The sequence below is a fragment of the Bombina bombina genome, chromosome 4 (assembly GCF_027579735.1).
Source record: "Bombina bombina isolate aBomBom1 chromosome 4, aBomBom1.pri, whole genome shotgun sequence".
In the NCBI taxonomy this organism is placed as follows: domain Eukaryota; kingdom Metazoa; phylum Chordata; class Amphibia; order Anura; family Bombinatoridae; genus Bombina; species Bombina bombina.
Window position 1 is genome coordinate 611,956,515 of NC_069502.1, and position 25,356 is coordinate 611,981,870.

General features: G+C 39.6%; 1 protein-coding gene across 3 annotated transcripts in view; it reads left to right on the forward strand.

The window, feature by feature from the left end:
* The window catches only part of AFG1L (AFG1 like ATPase), a 763,812-nt gene extending 743,730 nt beyond the window's left edge, over nucleotides 1–20,082 (forward strand). For 2 of the 3 annotated variants that reach the window (XM_053710609.1, XM_053710611.1), the window contains 2 exons: nucleotides 15,982–16,095; nucleotides 17,018–20,082. In XM_053710609.1, the coding sequence (XP_053566584.1) occupies nucleotides 15,982–16,095; nucleotides 17,018–17,146 (243 nt within the window). In that variant the 3' untranslated portion in view covers nucleotides 17,147–20,082. The remainder of the gene's footprint in view (nucleotides 1–15,981; nucleotides 16,096–17,017) is intronic. The other variant, XM_053710610.1, reaches the window with a different exon arrangement.
* The last annotated feature ends 5,274 nt before the right edge of the window (nucleotides 20,083–25,356 follow it).

Consider the following 25,356-nt stretch of genomic DNA (forward strand, 5'->3'; position numbering starts at 1 on the left):
CAGAACTCAGGGATCTTCAAAGCCTTTTTTTGAAGGAGGTAATCATCACAGCAGAGCTGTGAAGAGTGTAGCTGACTGACTGTGATAAAAAACGTTTATTTGTGTATTTTTTTCTGCTGACAGGGTTAGTTATCCTTTGCTAATGGGAACAATCCTTTGCTAAAATTGTATATTTCTTACAAAGATTTGATGCTATAACTTAATTATTTTCAAATCAGGAACAGCATCAACCTCCTCTGCACCAAAACAGGAAGGAGCTGTTGCTCGCTACAGACAAGGCTGGAAACCTAACCAGTCCTGGAACAAGGGCAAGCAGGCCAGGAAACCTGCTGCTGCCCCTAAGACAGCATGAATCGAGGGCCCCCGATCCGGGAACGGATCTAGTGGGGGGCAGACTTTCTCTCTTCGCCCAGGCTTGGGCAAGAGATGTTCAGGATCCCTGGGCGTTAGAGATCATATCTCAGGGATACCTTCTGGACTTCAAATCCTCTCCCCCAAGAGGGAGATTTCATCTGTCAAGGTTATCAACAAACCAAATAAAGAAAGAAGCGTTCCTACGCTGCGTACAAGATCTTTTATTAATGGGAGTGATCCATCCAGTTCCGCGGTCGGAACAAGGACAAGGGTTTTACTCAAATCTGTTTGTAGTTCCCAAAAAAGAGGGAACTTTCAGGCCAATCTTGGATTTAAAGATCCTAAACAAATTCTTAAGAGTTCCATCGTTCAAGATGGAAACGATTCGAACAATTTTGCCCATGATCCAAGAGGGTCAGTACATGACCACAGTGGATTTAAAGGATGCTTACCTTCACATACCGATTCACAGAAATCATTACCGGTATCTAAGGTTTGCCTTTCTAGACAGGCATTACCAGTTTGTAGCTCTTCCATTCGGACTGGCTACGGCTCCAAGAATCTTCACAAAGGTTCTGGGTACTCTTCTGGCGGTACTAAGACCGCAAGGAATTTCGGTAGCTCCGTACCTAGACGACATTCTGATACAAGCTTCAAGCTTTCAAACTGCCAAGTCTCATACAGAGTTAGTACTGGCATTTCTAAGGTCGCATGGATGGAAGGTGAACGAAAAGAAGAGTTCTCTCTTTCCACTCACAAGAGTTCCCTTCTTGGGGACTCTGATAGATTCTGTAGAAATGAAGATTTACCTGACAGAAGACAGGTTAACAAAGCTTCAAAATGCATGCCGGATCCTTCATTCCATTCAACACCCGTCAGTAGCTCAATGCATGGAGGTGATCGGCTTAATGGTAGCGGCAATGGACGTAGTACCTTTTGCACGCCTACATCTCAGACCGCTGCAATTGTGCATGCTAAGTCAGTGGAATGGGGATTACTCAGATTTGTCCCCCACTCTGAATCTGAATCAAGAGACCAGAAATTCTCTTCTATGGTGGCTTTATCGGCCACACCTGTCCAGGGGGATGCCATTCAGCAGGCCAGACTGGACAATTGTAACAACAGACGCCAGCCTACTAGGTTGGGGCGCTGTCTGGAATTCTCTGAAGGCTCAGGGACTATGGAATCAGGAGGAGAGTCTCCTTCCAATAAACATTCTGGAATTGAGAGCAGTTCTCAATGCCCTTCTGGCTTGGCCCCAGTTAACAACTCGGGGGTTCATCAGGTTTCAGTCGGACAACATCACGACTGTAGCTTACATCAACCATCAGGGAGGGACAAGAAGCTCCCTAGCAATGATGGAAGTATCAAAGATAATTCGCTGGGCAGAGTCTCACTCTTGCCACCTGTCTGCAATCCACATCCCGGGAGTGGAGAACTGGGAGGCGGATTTCTTAAGTCGTCAGACTTTTCATCCGGGGGAGTGGGAACTTCATCCGGAGGTCTTTGCCCAGATACTTCGACGTTGGGGCAAACCAGAGATAGATCTCATGGCGTCTCGTCAGAACGCCAAGCTTCCTCGCTACGGGTCCAGATCCAGGGATCCGGGAGCGGTTCTGATAGATGCTTTGACAGCACCTTGGACCTTCGGGATGGCTTATGTGTTTCCACCCTTCCCGATGCTTCCTCGATTGATTGCCAGAATCAAACAGGAGAGAGCATCAGTGATTCTAATAGCACCTGCATGGCCACGCAGGACTTGGTATGCAGATCTAGTGGACATGTCATCCTGTCCGCCTTGGTCTCTACCTCTGAAACAGGACCTTCTGATCCAGGGTCCATTCAAACATCAAAATCTAACTTCTCTGAAGCTGACTGCTTGGAAATTGAACGCTTGATTTTATCAAAACGTGGGTTTTCTGAGCCAGTTATTGATACCTTAATACAGGCTAGGAAGCCTGTTACCAGAAGGATTTACCATAAAATATGGCGTAAATACTTATATTGGTGCGAATCCAAGAGTTACTCATGGAGTAAGGTTAGGATTCCAAGGATATTGTCTTTTCTACAAGAGGGTTTAGAAAAGGGGTTATCCGCTAGTTCTTTAAAGGGACAGATTTCAGATCTGTCCATTCTTTTACACAAACGTCTGTCAGAAGTTCCGGACGTTCAAGCTTTTTGTCAGGCTTTAGCTAGGATCAAGCCTGTGTTTAAAACTGTTGCTCCGCCATGGAGTTTGAACTTAGTTCTTAATGTTTTACAGGGTGTTCCCTTTGAACCCCTTCATTCCATTGATATCAAGTTGTTATCTTGGAAAGTTCTATTTTTAATGGCTATTTCCTCGGCTCGAAGAGTCTCTGAGTTATCTGCCTTACATTGTGATTCTCCTTATCTGATTTTTCATTCAGACAAGGTAGTTCTGAGTACTAAACCTGGGTTCCTACCTAAGGTGGTCACTAACAGGAATATCAATCAAGAGATTGTTGTTCCATCTTTGTGTCCTAATCCTTCCTCGAAGAAGGAACGTCTGCTACACAATCTAGATGTAGTCCGTGCCCTGAAATTTTATCTACAGGCAACTAAGGAGTTTCGTCAAACGTCTTCCCTGTTTGTCGTTTATTCTGGCCAGAGGAGAGGTCAAAAAGCTTCGGCTACCTCTCTCTCTTTTTGGCTTCGTAGCATAATACGATTAGCCTATGAGACTGCTGGACAGCAGCCTCCTGAAAGAATTACAGCTCATTCTACTAGAGCTGTGGCTTCCACTTGGGCCTTTAAGAATGAGGCTTCTGTTGAACAGATTTGCAAGGCTGCAACTTGGTCTTCTCTTCATACTTTTTCCAAATTTTACAAATTTGACACTTTTGCTTCTTCGGAGGCTGTTTTTGGGAGAAAGGTTCTTCAGGCAGTGGTTCCCTCCGTATAAAGAGCCTGCCTGTCCCTCCCGTCATCCGTGTACTTTTGCTTTGGTATTGGTATCCCAGAAGTAATGATGACCCGTGGACTGACCACACTTAACAGGAGAAAACAAAATGTATGCTTACCTGATAAATTCATTTCTCCTGTAGTGTGGTCAGTCCACGGCCCGCCCTGTTTTTTATGGCAGGCTAAAAAAAAATTTGGATTATACTCCAGTCACCACTACACCCTTGGGCTTCTCCTTTCTCGTTGGTCCTTTGGTCGAATGACTGGAGGTGACGTAGAGGGGAGGAGCTATATAGCAGCTCTGCTGGGTGAATCCTCTTGCACTTCCTGTAGGGGAGGAGATAATATCCCAGAAGTAATGATGACCCGTGGACTGACCACACTACAGGAGAAATGAATTTATCAGGTAAGCATAAATTTTGTTTTTTAGGTGTTGGTAGCCATTGATTTTGTCTCATGTCAGGCTCAAAAGTTGTTTTGACTAATATGTCTCGGAGGTTACTGGTTCTGTTGTACACCATTCTTGGAGGTGGCTTATTGAAGAAGGGTAGAGTTGGATCTTTGTTTAGGATGAACAAATTATTCTCTAACTCTTCCTGTGAACCTACTGGTGGGATTAAAAGTTACCATCATGTTCATACGTTCATCTTTGTTTGTTTTTCTCTAGTAAGGAGATATGTTTGGGTCAGGTTCCAGGTGTCCTGCAGGATTTGTTCCACCTCCAGTTGCTTATAACCTCTTTGTATGAATGTTAGCCTCATTTCTTAAAGTTGTTTTTCTTTATTCTTTTATAGAGAGAGAGAACACATTTGAATGGAATCAAATTTAAGTTTCTCCAACATTGGTGTGTCCGGTCCACGGCGTCATCCTTACTTGTGGGAATATTCTCTTCCCCAACAGGAAATGGCAAAGAGCACAGCAAAAGCTGTCCATATAGCCCCTCCTCAGGCTCCGCCCCCCAGTCATTCTCTTTGCCGCTCTGAACAAGTAGCATCTCCACGGAGATGGTGAAGAGTATGTGGTGTTTAGTTGTAGTTTTTTATTCTTCTATCAAGAGTTTGTTATTTTGAAATAGTACTGGTATGTACTATTTACTCTGAAACAGAAAGAGATGAAGCGTTCTGTTTAAAAGAGGAGTATGATTTTAGCAGCAGTAACTAAAATCAATTGCTGTTCCCACGCAGGACTGTTGAGCCCAGAGAACTTCAGTTGGGGGGAACAGTTAGCAGACTTTTCTGCTCAAGGTATGACTAGCCATTTTTCTAACAAGACTGTGTAATGCTGGAAGGCTGTCATTTTCCCTCATGGGGATCGGTAAGCCATTTTCTTAGACTCAGAAAGAATAAAGGGCTTTTTATGGGCTATTAACTGGTGGACACTCTTAAGGGCTAAATCGATTGTTTATTTAGGTTATTATTGAAAGTTTGAAGTGGTTTTTCACACTTTTTAATATTTGGGGAACCTTTCTTTCATGTAATTAGCAAGAGTCCATGAGCTAGTGACGTATGGGATATACATTCCTACCAGGAGGGGCAAAGTTTCCCAAACCTCAAAATGCCTATAAATACACCCCTCACCACACCCACAAATCAGTTTTACAAACTTTGCCTCCTATGGAGGTGGTGAAGTAAGTTTGTGCTAGATTCTACGTTGATATGCGCTCCGTAACAGGTTGGAGCCCGGTTTTCCTCTCAGCGTGCAGTGAATGTCAGAGGGATGTGAGGAGAGAATTGCCTATTTGAATGCAATGATCTCCTTCTACGGGGTCTATTTCATAGGTTCTCTGTTATCGGTCGTAGAGATTCATCTCTTACCTCCCTTTTCAGATCGACGATATACTCTTATATATATACCATTACCTCTGCTGATTTTCGTTTCAGTACTGGTTTGGCTTTCTACAACATGTAGACGAGTGTCCTGGGGTAAGTAAGTCTTATTTTCTGTGACACTCTAAGCTATGGTTGGGCGCTTTTTTTTTTTATAAAGCTCTAAATATATTTATTCAAACATTTATTTGCCTTGACTCAGGATGTTCAACATTCCTTATTTTCAGACAGTCAGTTTCATATTTGGGATGATGCATTTGAATCAATCATTTTTTCTTACCTTAAAAAATTTGACTTTTTCCCTGTGGGCTGTTAGGCTCGCGGGGGCTGAAAATGCTTCATTTTATTGCTTCATTATTGGCGCAGACTTTTTTGGCGCAAAAAATCTTTTCTATTTCCGGCGTCATACGTGTCGCCGGAAGTTGCGTCATTTTTTTACGTTCTTTTGCGCCAAAAATGTTGGCGTTCCGGATGTGGCGTCATTTTTGGCGCCAAAAGCATTTAGGCGCCAAATAATGTGGGCGTCTTATTTGGCGCTAAAAAAATATGGGCGTCGCTTTTGTCTCCACATTATTTAAGTCTCATTTTTCATTGCTTCTGGTTGCTAGAAGCTTGTTCTTTGTCATTTTTTCCCATTCCTGAAACTGTCATTTAAGGAATTTGATCAATTTTGCTTTATATGTTGTTTTTTCTCTTACATATTGCAAGATGTCTCATGTTGCATCTGAGCCAGAAGATACTTCAGGAAAATCGCTGCCTGGTGCTGGAACTACCAAAGCTAAGTGTATCTGCTGTAAACTTTTGGTAGCTGTTCCTCCAGCTGTTGTTTGTATTAAATGTCATGACAAACTTGTTAATGCAGAAATTATTTCCTTTAGTAAAATACCATTACCTGTTGCAGTTACATCAACATCTAATGTTCAGAGTGTTCCTGATAACATAAGAGATTTTGTTTCTGAATCTATTAAGAAGGCTATGTCTGTTATTCCTCCTTCTAGTAAACATAAAAAGTCTTTTAAAACTTCTCTTTATCCAGATGAATTTTTAAATGAACATCATCATTCTGATTCTAATGATTCTTCTGGTTCAGAGGATTCTGTTTCAGAGGTTGATGCTGATAAATCTTCATATTTAATTAAAATGGAATTTATTCGTTCTTTACTTAAAGAAGTCCTAATTGCATTAGAAATTGAGGATTCTGGTCCTCTTGATACTAAATCTAAACGTTTAGACAAGGTCTTTAAATCTCCTGTAGTTATTCCAGAAGTTTTTCCTGTTCCTGGTGCTATTTCTGAAGTAATTTCCAGGGAATGGAATAAATTGGGTAATTCATTTACTCCTTCTAAACGTTTTAAGCAATTATATCCTGTGCCGTCTGACAGATTAGAGTTTTGGGACAAAATCCCTAAAATTGATGGGGCTGTCTCTACCCTTGCTAAACGTACTACTATTCCTACGGCAGATGGTACTTCCTTTAAGGATCCTTTAGATAGGAAAATTGAATCCTTTCTAAGAAAAGCTTATTTGTGTTCAGGTAATCTTCTTAGACCTGCTATATCTTTGGCGGATGTTGCTGCAGCTTCAACTTTTTGGTTGGAAACTTTAGCGCAACAAGTAACAGATCATGATTCTCATAACATTATTATTCTTCTTCAACATGCTAATAATTTTATCTGTGATGCCATTTTTGATATTATCAGAGTTGATGTCAGGTTTATGTCTCTAGCTATTTTAGCTAGAAGAGCTTTATGGCTTAAAACTTGGAATGCTGATATGTCTTCTAAATCGACTCTACTTTCCCTTTCTTTCCAGGGTAATAAATTATTTGGTTCTCAGTTGGATTCTATTATCTCAACTGTTACTGGTGGGAAAGGATCTTTTTTACCACAGGATAAGGGTAAAAACAGGGCTAATAATCGTTTTCGTTCCTTTCGTTTCAACAAAGAACAAAAGCCTGATCCTTCATCCTCAGGAGCAGTTTCAGTTTGGAAACCATCTCCAGTCTGGAATAAATCCAAGCCTTCTAGAAAAGCAAAGCCAGCTTCTAAGTCCACATGAAGGTGCGGCCCTCATTCCAGCTCAGCTGGTAGGGGGCAGATTACGTTTTTTCAAAGAAATTTGGATCAATTCTGTTCACAATCTTTGGATTCAGAACATTATTTCAGAAGGGTACAGAATTGGTTTCAAGATAAGACCTCCTGCAAAGAGATTCTTTCTTTCCCGTGTCCCAGTAAACCCAGCGAAAGCTCAAGCATTTCTGAAATGTGTTTCAGATCTAGAGTTGGCTGGAGTAATTATGCCAGTTCCAGTTCTGGAACAGGGGCTGGGGTTTTATTCGAATCTCTTCATTGTACCAAAGAAGGAGAATTCCTTCAGACCAGTTCTGGATCTAAAAATATTGAATCGTTATGTAAGGATACCAACATTCAAAATGGTAACTGTAAGGACTATCCTGCCTTTTGTTCAGCAAGGGCATTATATGTCTACAATAGATTTACAGGATGCATATCTGCATATTCCGATTCATCCAGATCACTATCAGTTTCTGAGATTCTCTTTCCTAGACAAGCATTACCAGTTTGTGGCTCTGCCGTTTGGCCTAGCAACAGCTCCAAGAATTTTTACAAAAGTTCTCGGTGCCCTTCTATCTGTAATCAGAGAACAGGGTATTGTGGTATTTCCTTATTTGGACGATATCTTGGTACTTGCTCAGTCTTCACATTTAGCAGAATTTCATACGAATCGACTTTTGTTGTTTCTTCAAAATCATGGTTGGAGGATCAATTCACTAAAAAGTTCGATTCCTCAGACAAGGGTAACCTTTTTGGGTTTCCAGATAGATTTAGTGTCCATGACTCTGTCTTTGACAGACAAGAGACGTCTAAAATTGATTTCAGCTTGTCGAAACCTTCAGTCACAATCATTCCCTTCGGTAGCCTTATGCAGGGAAATTCTAGGTCTTATGACTGCTGCATCGGATGCGATCCCCTTTGCTCGTTTTCACATGCGACCTCTTCAGCTCTGTATGCTGAACCAATGGTGCAGGGGTTACACAAAGATATCTCAATTAATATCTTTAAAACCTATTGTACGACACTCTCTGACGTGGTGGACAGATCACCATCGTTTAGTTCAGGGGGCTTCTTTTGTTCTTCCGACCTGGACTGTAATTTCAACAGATGCAAGTCTTACAGGTTGGGGAGCTGTGTGGGGGTCTCTGACAGCACAAGGGGTTTGGGAATCTCAGGAGGTGAGGTTACCGATCAATATTTTGGAACTCCGTGCAATTTTAAGAGCTCTTCAGTCTTGGCCTCTTCTGAAGAGAGAATCGTTCATTTGTTTTCAGACAGACAATGTCACAACTGTGGCATACATCAATCATCAAGGAGGGACTCACAGTCCTCTGGCTATGAAAGAAGTATCTCGAATTCTGGTTTGGGCGGAATCCAGCTCCTGTCTAATCTCTGCGGTTCATATTCCAGGAATAGACAATTGGGAAGCGGATTATCTCAGTCGCCAAACGTTGCCTCCAGGCGAATGGTCTCTTCACCCAGAGGTATTTCTTCAGATTGTTCAAATGTGGGAACTTCCAGAAATAGATCTGATGGCTTCTCATCTAAACAAGAAACTTCCCAGGTATCTGTCCAGATCCCGGGATCCTCAGGCGGAGGCAGTGGATGCATTATCACTTCCTTGGAAGTATCATCCTGCCTATATCTTTCCGCCTCTAGTTCTTCTTCCAAGAGTAATCTCCAAGATTCTGAAGGAATGCTCGTTTGTTCGGCTGGTAGCTCCAGCATGGCCTCACAGGTTTTGGTATGCGGATCTTGTCCGGATGGCCTCTTGCCAACCGTGGACTCTTCCAGACCTTCTGTCGCAAGGTCCTTTTTTCCATCAGGATCTCAAATCCTTAAATTTAAAGGTATGGAGATTGAACGCTTGATTCTTGGTCAAAGAGGTTTCTCTGACTCTGTGATTAATACTATGTTACAGGCTCGTAAATCTGTATCTAGAGAGATATATTATAGAGTCTGGAAGACTTATATTTCTTGGTGTCTTTCTCATCATTTTTCCTGGCATTCTTTTAGAATTCCGAGAATTTTACAGTTTCTTCAGGATGGTTTAGATAAAGGTTTGTCCGCAAGTTCCTTGAAAGGTCAAATCTCTGCTCTTTCTGTTCTTTTTCACAGAAAGATTGCTAATCTTCCTGATAGTCATTGTTTTGTACAAGCCTTGGTTCGTATAAACCTGTCATTAAGTCAATTTCTCCTCCTTGGAGTTTGAATTTGGTTCTGGGGGCTCTTCAAGCTCCTCCGTTTGAGCCTATGCATTCATTGGACATTAAATTACTTTCTTGGAAAGTTTTGTTCCTTTTGGCCATCTCTTCTGCCAGAAGAGTCTCTGAATTGTCTGCTCTTTCTTGTGAGTCTCCTTTTCTGATTTTTCATCAGGATAAGGCAGTGTTGCGAACTTCTTTTGAATTTTTACCTAAGGTTGTGAATTCCAACAACATTAGTAGAGAAATTGTAGTTCCTTCATTATGCCCTAATCCTAAGAATTCTAAGGAGAAATCATTGCATTCTTTGGATGTTGTTAGAGCTTTGAAATATTATGTTGAAGCTACTAAGAATTTCCAAAAGACTTCTAGTCTATTTGTCATCTTTTCCGGTTCTAGAAAAGGCCAGAAAGCTTCTGCCATTTCTTTGGCATCTTGGTTGAAATCTTTAATTCATCATGCCTATGTTGAGTCGGGTAAAACTCCGCCTCAGAGGATTACAGCTCATTCGACTAGGTCAGTTTCTACTTCCTGGGCGTTTAGGAATGAAGCTTCGGTTGATCAGATTTGCAAAGCAGCAACTTGGTCTTCTTTACATACTTTTACTAAATTCTACCATTTTGATGTGTTTTCTTCTTCTGAAGCAGTTTTTGGTAGAAAAGTACTTCAGGCAGCTGTTTCAGTTTGAATCTTCTGCTTATGTTTTCATTTAAACTTTATTTTGGGTGTGGATTATTTTCAGCAGGAATTGGCTGTCTTTATTTTATCCCTCCCTCTCTAGTGACTCTTGCGTGGAAAGATCCACATCTTGGGTAGTCATTATCCCATACGTCACTAGCTCATGGACTCTTGCTAATTACATGAAAGAAAACATAATTTATGTAAGAACTTACCTGATAAATTCATTTCTTTCATATTAGCAAGAGTCCATGAGGCCCACCCTTTTTTTGTGGTGGTTATGATTTTTTTGTATAAAGCACAATTATTCCAATTCCTTATTTTTTATGCTTTCGCACTTTTTTCTTATCACCCCACTTCTTGGCTATTCGTTAAACTGATTTGTGGGTGTGGTGAGGGGTGTATTTATAGGCATTTTGAGGTTTGGGAAACTTTGCCCCTCCTGGTAGGAATGTATATCCCATACGTCACTAGCTCATGGACTCTTGCTAATATGAAAGAAATGAATTTATCAGGTAAGTTCTTACATAAATTGTGTTTTTTTAACGCCAGGCACTAGTTTAGACACCTTCCCAGTCAGGAAGGGCCTTCACTGTAGTAGGCAGAGCCTAATTTTCACGCCATTATTGCGCAGTTTCTTTTGAGTACAGTGCATGCAGCTGCATGTGAGAGGGTCTGGTATCCACTGAAAACGTTCCTAGAAGGCTTAAATTGGTATCGTATACCCCCCTGGGATAGGTGAAGTCACAACAAAGGCTGTGGCTGGGACTGTAGTGGGGTTAAATTGCTAACGGCTCCGGTTTCCGCATTTTAAGAGTTAACAGCTTGAAAATTGGGGTACAATACTTTGAATGCTTTAAGACACTGTGGTGAAAATTTGGTAAAGTTTGGAGAATTCCTTCATAGTTTTTCACATATTCAGTAATAAAGTGTGCCCTGTTTAAAATTTAAAGAGACAGTAACGGTTTTGTTTAAAAACGGTTTTTTGCTTTATTAACCTATTTAAGCCTGTTTAACATGTCTGTACCTTCAGATAGCTCATGTTGTGTATGTATGGAGGCCAAGGTGGTCCCCCCTTCAAATGTATGTGATAATTGTGCCATAGCGTCTAAACAAAGTAAGGACAGTACTGTCACATTTAGTAAGGTTGCCCAGGATGATTCCTCAGATGAAGGAAGTAGACATAGTTCTGCATCCTCTCCTTCTGTGTCTATACCAGTTAAGCCCACGCAGGCGTCCCCTAGTACTTCTAGCGCGCCAATGCTTATTACTATGCAACAATTCACGGCAGTAATGGATAACTCCATAGCTAATATGTTATCCAAGATGCCAGGATTTCAGAGAAAGCGCGATTGCTCAGTTTTAAACACTGTAGAGCAGGAGGGCGCTGATGATAATTTATCTGTCATACCCTCACACCAGTCTGAAGTGGCAGTGAGGGAGGGTTTGTCAGATGGAGAAATTTCTGATACAGGAAGAATTTCTCAGCAGGCAGAACCTGATGTTGTGACATTTAAATTTAAATTAGAGCATCTCCGCGCATTACTTAAGGAGGTGCTATCTACTCTGGATGATTGTGACAATCTGGTCATCCCAGAAAAATTGTGCAAGATGGACAAGTTCCTAGAGGTCCTGGTGCACCCTGATGCCTTTCCAATACCTAAAAGGGTGGCGGACATAGTGAATAAGGAGTGGGAGAAACCAGGCATACCTTTTGTCCCTCCTCCTATATTTAAGAAATTGTTCCCCATGGTCGACCCCAGGAAGGACACATGGCAAACAGTCCCTAAGGTCGAGGGGCGGTTTCTACTCTAGCCAAACGCACGACCATTCCCATTGAGGACAATTGTGCTTTTAAAGATCCTATGGATAAAAAATTGGAGGGTTTGCTTAAAAAGATTTTTGTACAGCAAGGATACCTCCTTCAACCTATTCCTGTCACTACAGCGGCGTGGTTCTGGTTCGAGGAACTGGAAAAGTCGCTCAGTAGAGAGACTCCATATGAGGTGGTTATGGACAGAATTCACGCACTTAAGTTAGCTAATTCCTTTATTTTAGACGCCGCTTTGCAATTTGCGAGATTAGCGGCGAAAAATTCAGGGTTTGCAATTGTGGCGCGTAGAGCGCTCTGGCTAAAGTCTTGGTCGGCGGATGTATCTTCCAAGACAAAATTGCTTAATATCCCTTTCAAAGGTAAGACCCTTTTTGGGCCAGAATTGAAAGAAATTTTTTCCGACATCACTGGGTAAAGGGCTATGCCCTCCCACAAGATAGGCCTTTCAAGGCTAAGAATAAGTCCAATTTTCGTTCCTTTTGCAATTTCAGGAACGGACAGGCTTCCAACTCTACAGCCTCTAGACAAGAGGGTAACGCTTCCCAGACTAAACCAGCCTGGAAACCAATGCAAGGCTGGAACAAGGGTAAACAGGCCAAGAAGCCTGCTGCTGCTACCAAAACAGCATGAAGGGGTAGCCCCCGATCCGGGACCGGATCTATTAGGGGTCAGACTCTCTCTCTTTGCTCAGGCTTGGGCAAGAGATGTTCAGGATCCCTGGGCACTAGAAATAGTCTCTCAGGGTTATCTTCTAGAATTCAAGGAACTACCCCCAAGGGGAAGGTTCCACATGTCTCACTTATCTTCAAACCAAATAAAGAGACAGGCATTCTTACATTGTGTAGAAGACCTGTTAAAGATGGGAGTGATACACCCAGTCCCAACTGTGGAACAAGGTCAGGGGTTTTACTCAAATCTGTTTGTAGTTCCCAAAAAAGAGGGAATTTTCAGACCAATTCTGGATTTAAAAATTCTAAACAAATTTCTCAGAGTTCCATCGTTCAAAGTGGAAACCATTCGAACAATTTTACCTACAATCCAGGAGGGTCAATATATGACTACCGTGGATTTAAAGGATGCGTATCTACATATTCCTATCCACAAAGATCATCATCAGTTCCTAAGGTTCGCCTTTCTGGACAATCATTATCAGTTCTTGGCTCTCCCATTCGGACTAGCCACTGCTCCCAGAATTTTCACAAAGGTGCTCGGGTCCCTTCTAGCGGTTCTAAGACCAAGGGGCATTGCAGTGGCACCTTATCTGGACGACATTCTAATTCAAGCGTAGTCTCTTTCCAAGGCAAAGGCTCATACAGACATTGTTCTAGCCTTTCTCAGATCTCACGGGTGGAAGGTGAACGTAGAAAAGAGTTCACTATCTCCGTCGACAAGAGTTCCCTTTTTGGGAACAATAATAGATTCTTTAGAAATGAAGATCTTCTTGACAGAAGTCAGAAACTCAAAGCTTCTAAACGCTTGTCAAGTTCTTCTCTCTATTCTGCAGCCTTCCATAGCTCAGTGCATGGAAGTAGTAGGATTGATGGTGGCAGCAATGGACATAGTTCCTTTTGCTCAAATTCATCTAAGACCATTACAACTGTGCATGCTCAATCAGTGGAATGGGGACTATGCAGACTTGTCTCCTCAGATTAAAGTAGACCAGTTAACCAGGGACTCACTCCGTTGGTGGTTGACTCAGGATCACCTGTCTCAGGGAATGAGTTTCCGCAGACCAGAGTGGGTCATTGTCACAACCGACGCCAGTCTATTAGGCTGGGGCGCGGTCTGGGACTCCCTGAAAGCTCAGGGTCTATGGTCTCGGGAAGAGTCTCTTCTCCTGATAAACATCCTGGAACTGAGAGCGATATTCAATGCTCTCCAGGCTTGGCCTCAACTAGCGAAGGCCGGATTCATAAGATTCCAGTCGGACAACATGACGACTGTAGCTTACATCAATCATCAGGGGGGAACAAAGAGTTCCTTGGCGATGTCAGAGGTATCCAAGATCAACAAATGGGCGGAGGATCACTCCTGCCACCTATTTGCAATCCACATCCCAGGAGTAGACAACTGGGAAGCGGATTATCTGAGTCGTCAGACTTTTTCATCCGGGGGAGTGGGAACTCCTCCCGGAGGTCTTTGCCTAGTTAACCCAATTATGGGGCATTCCAGACATGGATCTGATGGCGTCTCGTCAGAACTTCAAGGTTCCTTGCTACGGGTCCAGATCCAGGGATCCCAAGGCGACTCTAGTGGACGCATTAGTGGCGCCTTGGTCGTTCAACCTAGCTTATGTGTTTCCACCGTTTCCTCTCCTTCCCAGGCTCGTAGCCAGGATCAAACAGGAGAAGGCCTTGGTGATTCTGATAGCTCCTGCGTGGCCACGCAGGACTTGGTATGCAGACCTGGTGAATATGTCATCGGTTCCACCATGGAAGCTACCTTTGAGACAGGATCTTCTAGTACAAGGTCCATTCGAACATCCAAATCTAGTTTCTCTGCAGCTGACTGCTTGGAAATTTAACGCTTGATTTTATCCAAGCGTGGGTTTTCAAATTCAGTGATAGATACTCTTGTACAGGCCAGAAAACTTGTGAGTAGAAAGATTTACCATAAAATATGGAAAAAATATATCTGTTGGTGTGAATCCAAGGGATTCTCCTGGAGTAAAATCAAAATTCCTAAGATTCTTTCCTTTCTCCAAGAGGGTTTGGAGAAAGGGTTGTCAGCGAGTTCCCTAAAAGGACAGATTTCCGCTTTATCTGTTTTGTTACACAAACGCCTGGCAGCTGTGCCAGATGTACAAGCTTTTGTACAGGCTTTGGTCAGACTCAAGCCTGTTTACAGACCCTTGACTCCTCCTTGGAGTCTAAATTTAGTTCTTCAAGGGGTTCCGTTTGAACCCTTACATTCCATAGATATCAAGTTACTATATTGGAAAGTTCTGTTTTTGGTTGCTATTTCTTCTGCTAGAAGAGTTTCTGAATTATCTGCTTTGCAGTGTGATCCACCCTATCTGGTGTTCCATTCAGATAAGGTTGTTTTGCGTACCAAGCCTGGTTTCCTTCCAAAAGTTGTTTCCAACAAGAATATTAACCAGGAAATAGTAGTTCCTTCTCTGTGTCCGAATCCAGTTTCAAAGAATGAACGTTTGTTACACAATTTAGATGTAGTCCGTGCTTTAAAGTTCTATTTAGAAGCAACAAAGGATTTTAGACAAACCTCATCTTTGTTTGTCGTTTACTCTGGTAAGAGGAGAGGACAAAAAGCTACTGCTACCTCTCTTTCTTTCTGGCTGAAAAGCATTATGCGATTGGCTTATGAGACTGCCGGACGGCAGCCTCCTGAACGAATCACAGCTCACTCCACTAGGGCTGTGGCTTCCACATGGGCCTTCAAGAACGAGGCTTCTGTTGATCAGATATGTAAGGCAGCGACTTGGTCTTCCCTGCACACTTTTGCCAAATTCTACAAATTTGATACTTATGCTTCTTCGGAGGCTATTTTTGGGAGAAAGGTTTTGCAAGCCGTGGTGCCTTCCGTTTAGGTAACCTGATTTGCTCCCTCCCTTCATCCGTGTCCTAAAGCTTTGGTATTGGTTCCCACAAGTAAGGATGACGCCGTGGACCGGACACACCAATGTTGGAGAAAACAGAATTTATGCTTACCTGATAAATTACTTTCTCCAACGGTGTGTCCGGTCCACGGCCCTGTTTTTTTAATCAGGTTTGAAAAATTTCTTTCTCTATATACTACAGTCACCACGGCACCCTATAGTTTCTCCTTTTTTTCTCCTAACCGTCGGTCGAATGACTGGGGGGCGGAGCCTGAGGAGGGGCTATATGGACAGCTTTTGCCATTTCCTGTTGGGGAAGAGAATATTCCCACAAGTAAGGATGACGCCGTGGACCGGACACACCGTTGGAGAAAGTAATTTATCAGGTAAGCATAAATTCTGTTTTTGTTACTCTCATTTTATAACATCCACTGTCTAACAATGTTATCTTGCATAATCTTTTACTTAGTCATGTGCATGTTAAATAAGTTCTGTGACTGTATTTTGGATCAGCTATAGCCAAATCTATTTCTAGGTTCGTGTGATTTGTTCAGCGGAAGCTCATTTGCAAAGCTTATTTACACAAAAGGTGCGCAATCCTGAAGAAGCCGAACACAGAGTACTCATGGATGACCTTCATTTGGGAGAGGTGAGCAGAAGGTGCATAGTTTAACTGCCCATCGGCAGCAGGGTGCCTATCTGTAAATGTACAGTAAGACAAAGAATTGCATAGACAACCATACATGTATCCATTTAATTCAAGTGCTCCTGTATGAGCTGAGGTTATGCCGTATTACTACTAATTATCTTTTTCACTATTCGTACTAAAAATGCCAATACAACCTACAGTAACAGGTGCAACATAAATAGCTACTATATATGTTTTTATTTTTAGATTTGAACATTGTTTAATTAGTCTATGTGAAGTTGGAAATAATAATCAGGGAATTTGGAAAAAAATGGTGTTTGTTTTAAAAGGACATCAAACAATTTACACATTGTTTTATGTTTTGTATAATACTAAGGAAAAGCTTTAAATGATTTGTAAGTGTATGTAGGTGCACAACTGATCGCTAGGCTCAGAGTTTGCACTACATGACAAGAGCACCCAGTAGCCACAATATATAATAAGACGCCTGAGTACTATTTAAAGTGACAGCATCCCTTATAGAAATATAATCAGAAAGAAGTGCCATCAGAACTTTTACTTTTCAAAGAACCAATCCCACCGATCTAATGGTAGACACTGGGAATGTGCATTAATTTGTTTCTATACCAATGCTGAACATGGCTGGAGGTGCCGGATTTATTAGTGTAAAAGTGTGTCGCACAAATATCTGGATTTGCACGGATGTTGTGTGTTGCACTGTTTACTAATAAATCCGACGCCAAAAATAGTCACATTTTGCTGCCTACTGTACAGTGAAAACAACAAATACAATAACGAATACGTTTTCAAATGCTCTCTTTTAGATACTGCATATAAATTATTGCCCCTTCATGATGTTAGATTAGTTTACATATCGTATATGTATGAATTTCTTTAACCCTTTTTGTCTTCTTGCATGTAGGATTTATCTGAAGCACTTTCAATATTTACAGGAGAAGAGGAAGTATTTGCATTTCAGCGCACATTGTCCAGACTAACAGAAATGCAGACAGAACATTACTGGACAGATGGTGACAGAAGTCAGAAATAGCTGCCAGTGGCTAACAGGACTGTGACAATATTATAAAAAAGCTATGCACAATCAACAGCGTAGGAGAGCATTCATTATCACAAGTATATGATCTCATTTATTTCACACCTATCTGGACCATTTCCAAAAGTGTACGTGTGTCTTGTAGGGGTGCCATCTTTCATACAAAACTAACAAATACAGCTATTCTAAATATGCATTAGTGTGAATAGTTATGAGGAAGAAACTACAAAATAAGAGTGCACACACACACACACACACACACACACACACATATATATATATATACTACATGTACTTGAATTTTAAAAGCACAGGCTGGGTGGAACCCTGTCTTGTTTCTTTTTTGTGTGTCTGTAACCAAGACTATTGTCACAGTCATGGAGCTATAAGTTAACAATTCTATTTAATTTGGTAAGTGCAATAATGTCTTTAAATTGTTCTATTTTAAATCACTCCAGGTTTGGAGAGCGCACAAGGTATAAAGAGCAAGGTTTAATATACCCGACCATATAACTTAACATCAAATGACTGGAATTGTTGCTCTTTTTATAAACAAACAAGATCCACCAATATTGCTGATGAATAGGAAGAAATTAATTTTACAGTTTGTTCGGGATAGCAGCAATACATATGAATGTTTTGATGTCAGATCAACTTTAAATGATCAGGAACGCAAAATCAATATCAGAAACTGGATGTTTAATGCCAAACTAAATAGTAATTTGGTCTAAGTATCACAAGCAAACAGCTGTAAAGTCTACTGTGCCAAAAGCAACATAGTTGTGTTGTATTTACAGTCAGATGCATAATCCTAAAACTTTATTTGTGCTGAAAGGATTTAGAATTACATTTACTGTTAATTCTGTGGGATATCTGTCAGATTTTAATTCCCTTTATATTGTAACACATTATTAAAGGGCCATTCTATAACAAAGATTACAGGCTCAAATTCATTATAGCATGCAATGTTTGGATTCATAACCTTTCTAACTATGTATTAACCCTGACAACAGGCTTAAACACAAAAGTTTAGCTTGGGAGTCACAACCCATTGTAGCTTCTGAGCAGGACAAGGCCAGAGACTGGCAGCTACATGCATGTGCAGTTTATAATTGACTCACTGACTGTGTCATGCTCAGTGTGTTCTATAGCTTTGTGATGAACAGTTGGGTAGGGGTATTGGCATAGTTAAAGAGGGACACTAATGCAAAACTTGCCTGCCCCAATGAATGAGGTCCCTTTCATAGCTCTGATTTAGCATAGGATTCATTAAAGGCAAACACCACTGAATTCAGTCAGTTCATATACATATTTCTACATCATGTCTATGCTTATGCCAGTTTTTGTGAATCGTCGTCTGACTCTTCCTACGGAGCACCTAGGTTTAAGTCTGCACACACAAATTCCCTTGCTCAAAAAAATGTGTATTTAACATTGTAAAAATGGCACGATTTTCTTTAGAATTCTTTACAAACTTAAAATTAACAAAACATGTGAGGTAAATGTAATGTAATCGAATAAAAACTGCATATTAACAGTTGTATAAAGTGTCAAAGTATGTGCCAATTGTAAGCTATAGCTGCCTCCGCAAGCGCTGCAAATGGAAAGTTCTCAGGAAACAATATAGTGCTACGCAATCTATTGTTTATTTTTTATAGAATACGTAATTCAACATAATAGTCTTTTGCGTGTTTACATGTGGCCAGAATTACATCTTAAATTGGTTTGAATTGTTCATTTTTAGATGTCAAATTATAAATGCCAATAGATTTTATATTTTCAGTTCACTCCAGTACATATGACATCACCAGCAGCATGGCGCATGCATCCCGTCCATAGCTATATCTGCAACATATATGTTAAAGTATATCACTGCAGACGAACATCAAGATCTGGCAACACTGCCTAAGTGTCACACAGATTTTTAATACATTATTTATTAAATGTATATTAGAATCATGACGAGATTTAAGTGTTTTGCACTTGCTTGTTAAAAGAGAAGTCATAATTCCAGTAATATTTAATGCCAACTGTGCTTGCAAACCACTAAATGATAGAAAAGGGACATTTTTAAATTGTTGAAAGAGGCTTTCTGTGTTTTGAGGCTTTATTGTGCAGAATAGTGTTGGTGCCATGTATATGTATGTTATGTATTTGCATCATGTTGCAGTCTGAGCAAAATGTAATTTTATTTTACTTCTGCTATATCCACTTGTCAGTAAATATTGTATTAAATATGGTTAGTATATTCATTTGTAGTATTTGGGTACTTATTATAATTTGTATAGAGATCACCATTTATTCGTTTTTTTTAAAAAAGGCAGCATGTTACATTTTATAAAGGGAAATTACCATATAGGGGGCAGCAAAAAGGGTATAAATAAGATATGAATTGTATTAGAGCGTTGTAAGAACATTTGCAGATACACATATTTGGGCCTTTATATATTAATACATCTGTTTCTGAAATCTACTTGAAATTTTTCGGGATGCCTGAACCTTGTATATCCATAATATATGGATATGCAAGGTTATGGATATCCATAAATGCATAACCTGAGCAGTTCATTTAAAGGGATAGGCCGTGATCTTTTATAGTCACAAATGTTTTTTTATTAGATTGAAGCATAGAATAGGATTAGGTGATGTGCTATAGTTATCTATATGTGCAATGCTTTGTGTTGTTAAAGGTGATTCACATAGAAATGTGAATTAAAGATAAGAGTCCAAAGAATTTTCAATAGTGTACTGGTTGGAAGCCAGATATTGTATTTGTGCAATGTTGATAATAAAATAGAAATTAATTAATGCGTTTTAAAGCTCAGAATTATGAAAATTGATCTCTTTTTTTTTTTAAGACCTGTAACAAGCATTTAAACAATATCAAACTAACCTCCATCAGCAAATAAATAAACAAATGAAAACACTCCTAATGGCATCATATTTTCATATGACTCATAGGCCAGAGTATCCCCAATAGCAAATTAAATCTTTGCAATGCACTAGGAATATGTATGGGAACATTTTCCTTGTAAGAGACAGCAAATATGGGAATACTGGTGACATCTGGTAAACTTATGTTACTGTAAAAAAACAAAGTTCTCACTCGGGGGAACTGATATGCAGCATCAGTAGTACAGGCTTGCAGTTATAGAAAGGTAGAAACAAGAATAATCTAGTGTTAGAAGAAACAAAAATAATTCAAATTAAAATATGATTAGTAAACAATTATTACTAGTTCTCCAAAAAATCTGCAGCAGATTATGTTGGTAAATAGATACTAGCACCACCTCCTGTAGAAATATCTTTCTGGGAACTTGTGGTTGTTAATTATCTCAATAAATCTTAAATGGCTGAACACTTTTTTTGCTTCTCGTGCAGATTTTTTTGGAATACATAGCCTTGAGGGCCACATTCTTCTTTCAGATAGAGTAGTGAAAAACAGAAAAAAAAGTTTGTCAAAGGAATTGCAGATCAAAAGTCGCACAACATCTTAACGGCAGTTTAGCTTTCCGTTATCTAAGTATTAACAGCATGTGAAAATTAAATCATTATTATATTATATAGTAGAAACATGTGGTGTTTTATAAGCATTGCAAATTGTCGTTTTGTTGATAGAATTTGCAGGGTTTTGTTAATTTATGGTCCATGGATACAGCCAATCAGAGCCCAGATGTAAATGAGCTTGTTCACTGGCCTAAGATGGACTAAATGTTGCAGGGCCCAAAAATTAAAGTAAATAAAAGTCTGCAGTAGTCATTTTTTTTAGCTATGCTTAAAGGAATAGTCTAGTCAAAATTAAACTTTCATGCTTCAGATAGAGAATGCCATTTTAAGCAACTTTCTAATTTACTCCTATCATTTTTTCTTTGTTCTCTTGCTATCTTTATTTGAAAAAGCAGAAATGTACGCATAGGAGCCGGCCCATTTTTGGTTCAGCACCTGGGTAGCTCTTGCTGATTGGTGTCTTAATGTAGCCACCAATCAGCAAGTGCTACCCAGGTGCTGAAACAAAAAATGGGCCGGCTACTAAGTTTACATTCAAATAAAGATACCAAGAGAACAAAAGAAAATTGATAATAGGAGTAAATTAGAAAGTTGCTTAAAATTGCTGCACTATCTGAATCATGAAAGTTTAATTTTGACTAGATTATCCCTTTAATAAAACATTTTATGGTAGGTTTAATTTGTGTTATTTTCTCTCTAACTGCAAAAGACCCTAACAAGATATATTTTATACATTCAATTACAATCTGGTACGTAACTCTTTAGATAAAGTTTCATGCTCAGAAAACAAAAAATCTAATAAAAGCGTCATAAAGGTTAAACAGTTTCCCCCCTATATTTAACCCCTTAACGACCAAGGACGTACGCCACACGTCCTCAAAAAAATACAGTTAATGACCGAGGACGTGTGGCATACGTCCTTGGTCTGGAAAGCAACTGGAAGCGATCCTGCTCGCTTCCAGTTGCTTTCCGGTTATTGCAGTGATGCCTCGATATTGAGGCATCCTGCAATAACCTTTTTTAGCAATCCGGTGCAGAGAGAGCCACTCTGTGGCCCTCTCTGCACCGGACATCACCGGCTAAATTCGTTGGTGGGTGGGAGGCGGGTGGCGGCCATCGATGGCCCTGATGATTTGTATGGGGGCGGGATCGTGGGCGGGGGTGATCGGAGGCGCGCACGGGAGGGCCGGGGAGGGCGCGTGCACGGGGAGGGAGCGGGTGGGATCCGCTACACTACAGAAAAATGATGCATTAAAAGTTTTAAAAAATAGTATTTATATATATAAAAATACATTAACCAGGGGGTGGGGGATTGGTCTGTGGGCGGGGGGGGGGGAAGCTACACTACAGAAAAGAAAATAACAATTAAAAAAAAAAAACATTTCTCCATTTCTCTTGCAAACTGGGTACTGGCAGACAGCTGTCAGTACCCAAGATGGCCCCCAATAAGGCAGAGGGGGGGTTAGAGAGCTGTTTTGGGGGGGATCAGGGAGGTTGGGGGCTAAGGGGGGGATCCTACAAAGTGGCATATGTAAATATGCTAAAAATGTATTATTATTTTTTTAAAAAAACTTTTATTTTAGTACTGGCAGACTTTCTGCCAGTACTTAAGATGGCGGGGACAATTGTGGGGTGGGGGAGGGAAGGGAGCTGTTTGGGAGGGATCAGGGGGTCTGATGTGTCAGGTGGGAGGCTGATCTCTACACTAAAGCTAAAATTAACCCTGCAAGCTCCCTACAAACTACCTAATTAACCCCTTCACTGCTAGCCATAATACAAGTGTGATGCGCAGCAGCACTTAGCGGCCTTCTAATTACCAAAAAGCAACGCCAAAGCCATATATGTCTGCTATTTCTGAACAAAGGGGATCCCAGAGAAGCATTTACAACCATTTGTGCCATAATTGCACATGCTGTTTGTAAATAATTTCAGTGAGAAACCTAAAATTGTGAAAAATTTAGCGTTTTTTTTAATTTGATTGCATTTGGCGGTGAAATGGTGGCATGAAATATACCAAAATGGGCCTAGATCAATACTTGGGGTTGTCTACTACACTACACTGAAGCTAAAATTAACCCTAGAAGCTCCCTACATGCTCCCTAATTAACCCCTTCACTGCTGGGCATAATACACGTGTGGTGCGCAGTCGCATTTAGCAGCCTTCTAATTGCTAAAAAGCAAAACCAAAGCCATATATGTCTGCTATTTATGAACAAAGGGGATCCCAGAGAAGCATTTACAACCATGTATGCTATAATTGCATAAGTTTTTTGTAAATAATTTCAGTGAGAAACCTAAAGTTTGTGAAAAAAATTGTGAAAAAGTGAACAATTTTTTTTATTTGATCACATTTGGTGGTGAAATGGTGGCATGAAATATACCAAAATGGGCCTAGATCAATACTTTGGGAAGTCTTCTAAAAAAAAAATATATATATGTCAATGGATATTCAGGGATTCCTGAAAGATATCAGTGTCCCAATATAACTATCGCTAATTTTGAAAAAAAATGGTTTTGAAATAGGAAAGTGCTACTTGTATTTATGGCCCTATAACTTGCAAAAAAAAAGCAAAGAATGTGTAAACATTGGGTATTTCTAAACTCAGGACAAAATTTAGAAACTATTTAGCATATTTTTTTTTTTGGTGGTTGTAGATGTATAACAGATTTTGGGGGTCAAAGTTAGAAAAAGTGTGTTTTTTTCCATTTTTTTCCTCATATTTTATAAAAAATTTTATAGTAAATTATAAGATATGATGAAAATAATGGTATATTTTGAAAGTCCATTTAATGGCGAGAAAAACGGTATATAATATGTGTGGGTACAGTAAATGAGTAAGGGGAAAATTACAGCTAAACACAAACACCACAGAAATGTAAAAATAGCCTTGGTCCCAAACGGACAGAAAATGGAAAAGTGCTGTGGTCATTAAGGGGTTAAGGAGACTGAAGTTTACACCTTTTTGCTTTTGTTTGTAACACCTAGAGTGACGACTGTCATTTATATATGTGTATATACATCACATTACTGCTTAATGCATGAGTTTTACTGTACTTGTGTGGCATTTTCTGTTACAAATGCTCCTTACACCTAAAATATGCTCCTCTGCAAATTAATGTTACTATATAAATCTTTATTTACTGTGTATCAAATTTATATTTTTGCCAAATATTGTTTTGTTATATGTGCAAAATTAATTGATGGTTATTTATAAGAAAGAGCAATAAAAATGAAAAAATATCTGTTTTTTTGTTGTTGTTTTAATGCCAGTACCAGCGTACCAGTACACAAGATATTTCTGTTCCTTTTTTCAGTCAGCTCCCTATAGTGATTCTAGATCCTTGAGCACAAAATAATCTTAACACTTCAGTAATGCCTTGCTGGGCTTGGAGTTCATGTGAAATGTAAATATCCTTAAAGTCATAAAGAATGCCAGAGTTGCTAACACAATAAGATCAGCAGAGTCTTTGCTTGGGATTAATACATTTGTCAAATGTAGTCAGGTTTGCAATACTTTTTACAAGGCCACTGATTTAACCTTGCTTTGTCAAATTTACTGGAAATCATATAGCGCCACCAAGTGCTTGGAAAATGGAATGTCATTTTATACCACATTTGTGTAAAAACATTTTTCAGCTACAATCATATCAGTTAATACTTTGAAGTAATAATCACTACTTTTTATTTGATCTTTTACTACTAAGTTTGATAATACATTATTCCGATAATGTTTGGTTCTTTTGTAGAATTTCAAGTAGAATAAGTTTTTTTTTCTTCCATGTAATGTTATTCAATGTCAAGGCTGGAATCTTTGTATTATACATTTAATTGTATTCGTACAAATTATAAAAAGAACATTATGTAAATTATAGAACTTAGATTGTACCAGCTGCCTGATTAATATATAAAAATATATTGCTGATTATTTCTATTGTTCTTTGACTTGATATGTTGCAATGCTGCATGACTAAGATTCTTTATTATTGGTTATGAACTAAAAGACAAACAAATATGGGGGAGGACATATACAGCCTATGAAATGGTTATAAATAGTTGTGCAATTGAATACTAAACATATGAGATGTAAAATTTCCACAGCTAACTCCAGTCTCAAGGCTGGATACAGAACACCCATGACTTAGATGATTCTTTAACCATTTTTATTAAAACGTGTCAATAAAAAGATATATCTTAATGGGACATGAAACCCAATTTTTTTCTTTAATGATGCAGATAGAGCATGCAATTTTAACTTTCTAATTTATTCCTATTATTAATTTTTCTTTGTTCTCTTGGTATCTTAATGTAATGTAAGCTTAGGAACCGGCCCATTTTTGGTTCAGCACATGGGTAGCGCTTGCTGATTGGTGGCTAAATATATATATATATAAAAAACAAAAATACAAACCATATCAGGCAAAATCTTTAACACAATGCCATGCCAATAGGACAAAAAAATAATTTAAACTTTAGTGTGATGAAAACAAAATATATGAAAAATAAAAGAGAACTGTACTATATTGCAGGATAGACAAGTATAGGACAAGGACAGCAAGGTTTCACTGCTGTGTAACAAAAAAACAGGACATGAGAATTATTATTTCAGATGATTTAAAATTTGGTAGACAGTGCAGCTGTTAAGGCCAGTCGAATACTTGGTCGCATTGGGAGAGGTATTAGTAGCAGAAATAGCAAGGTT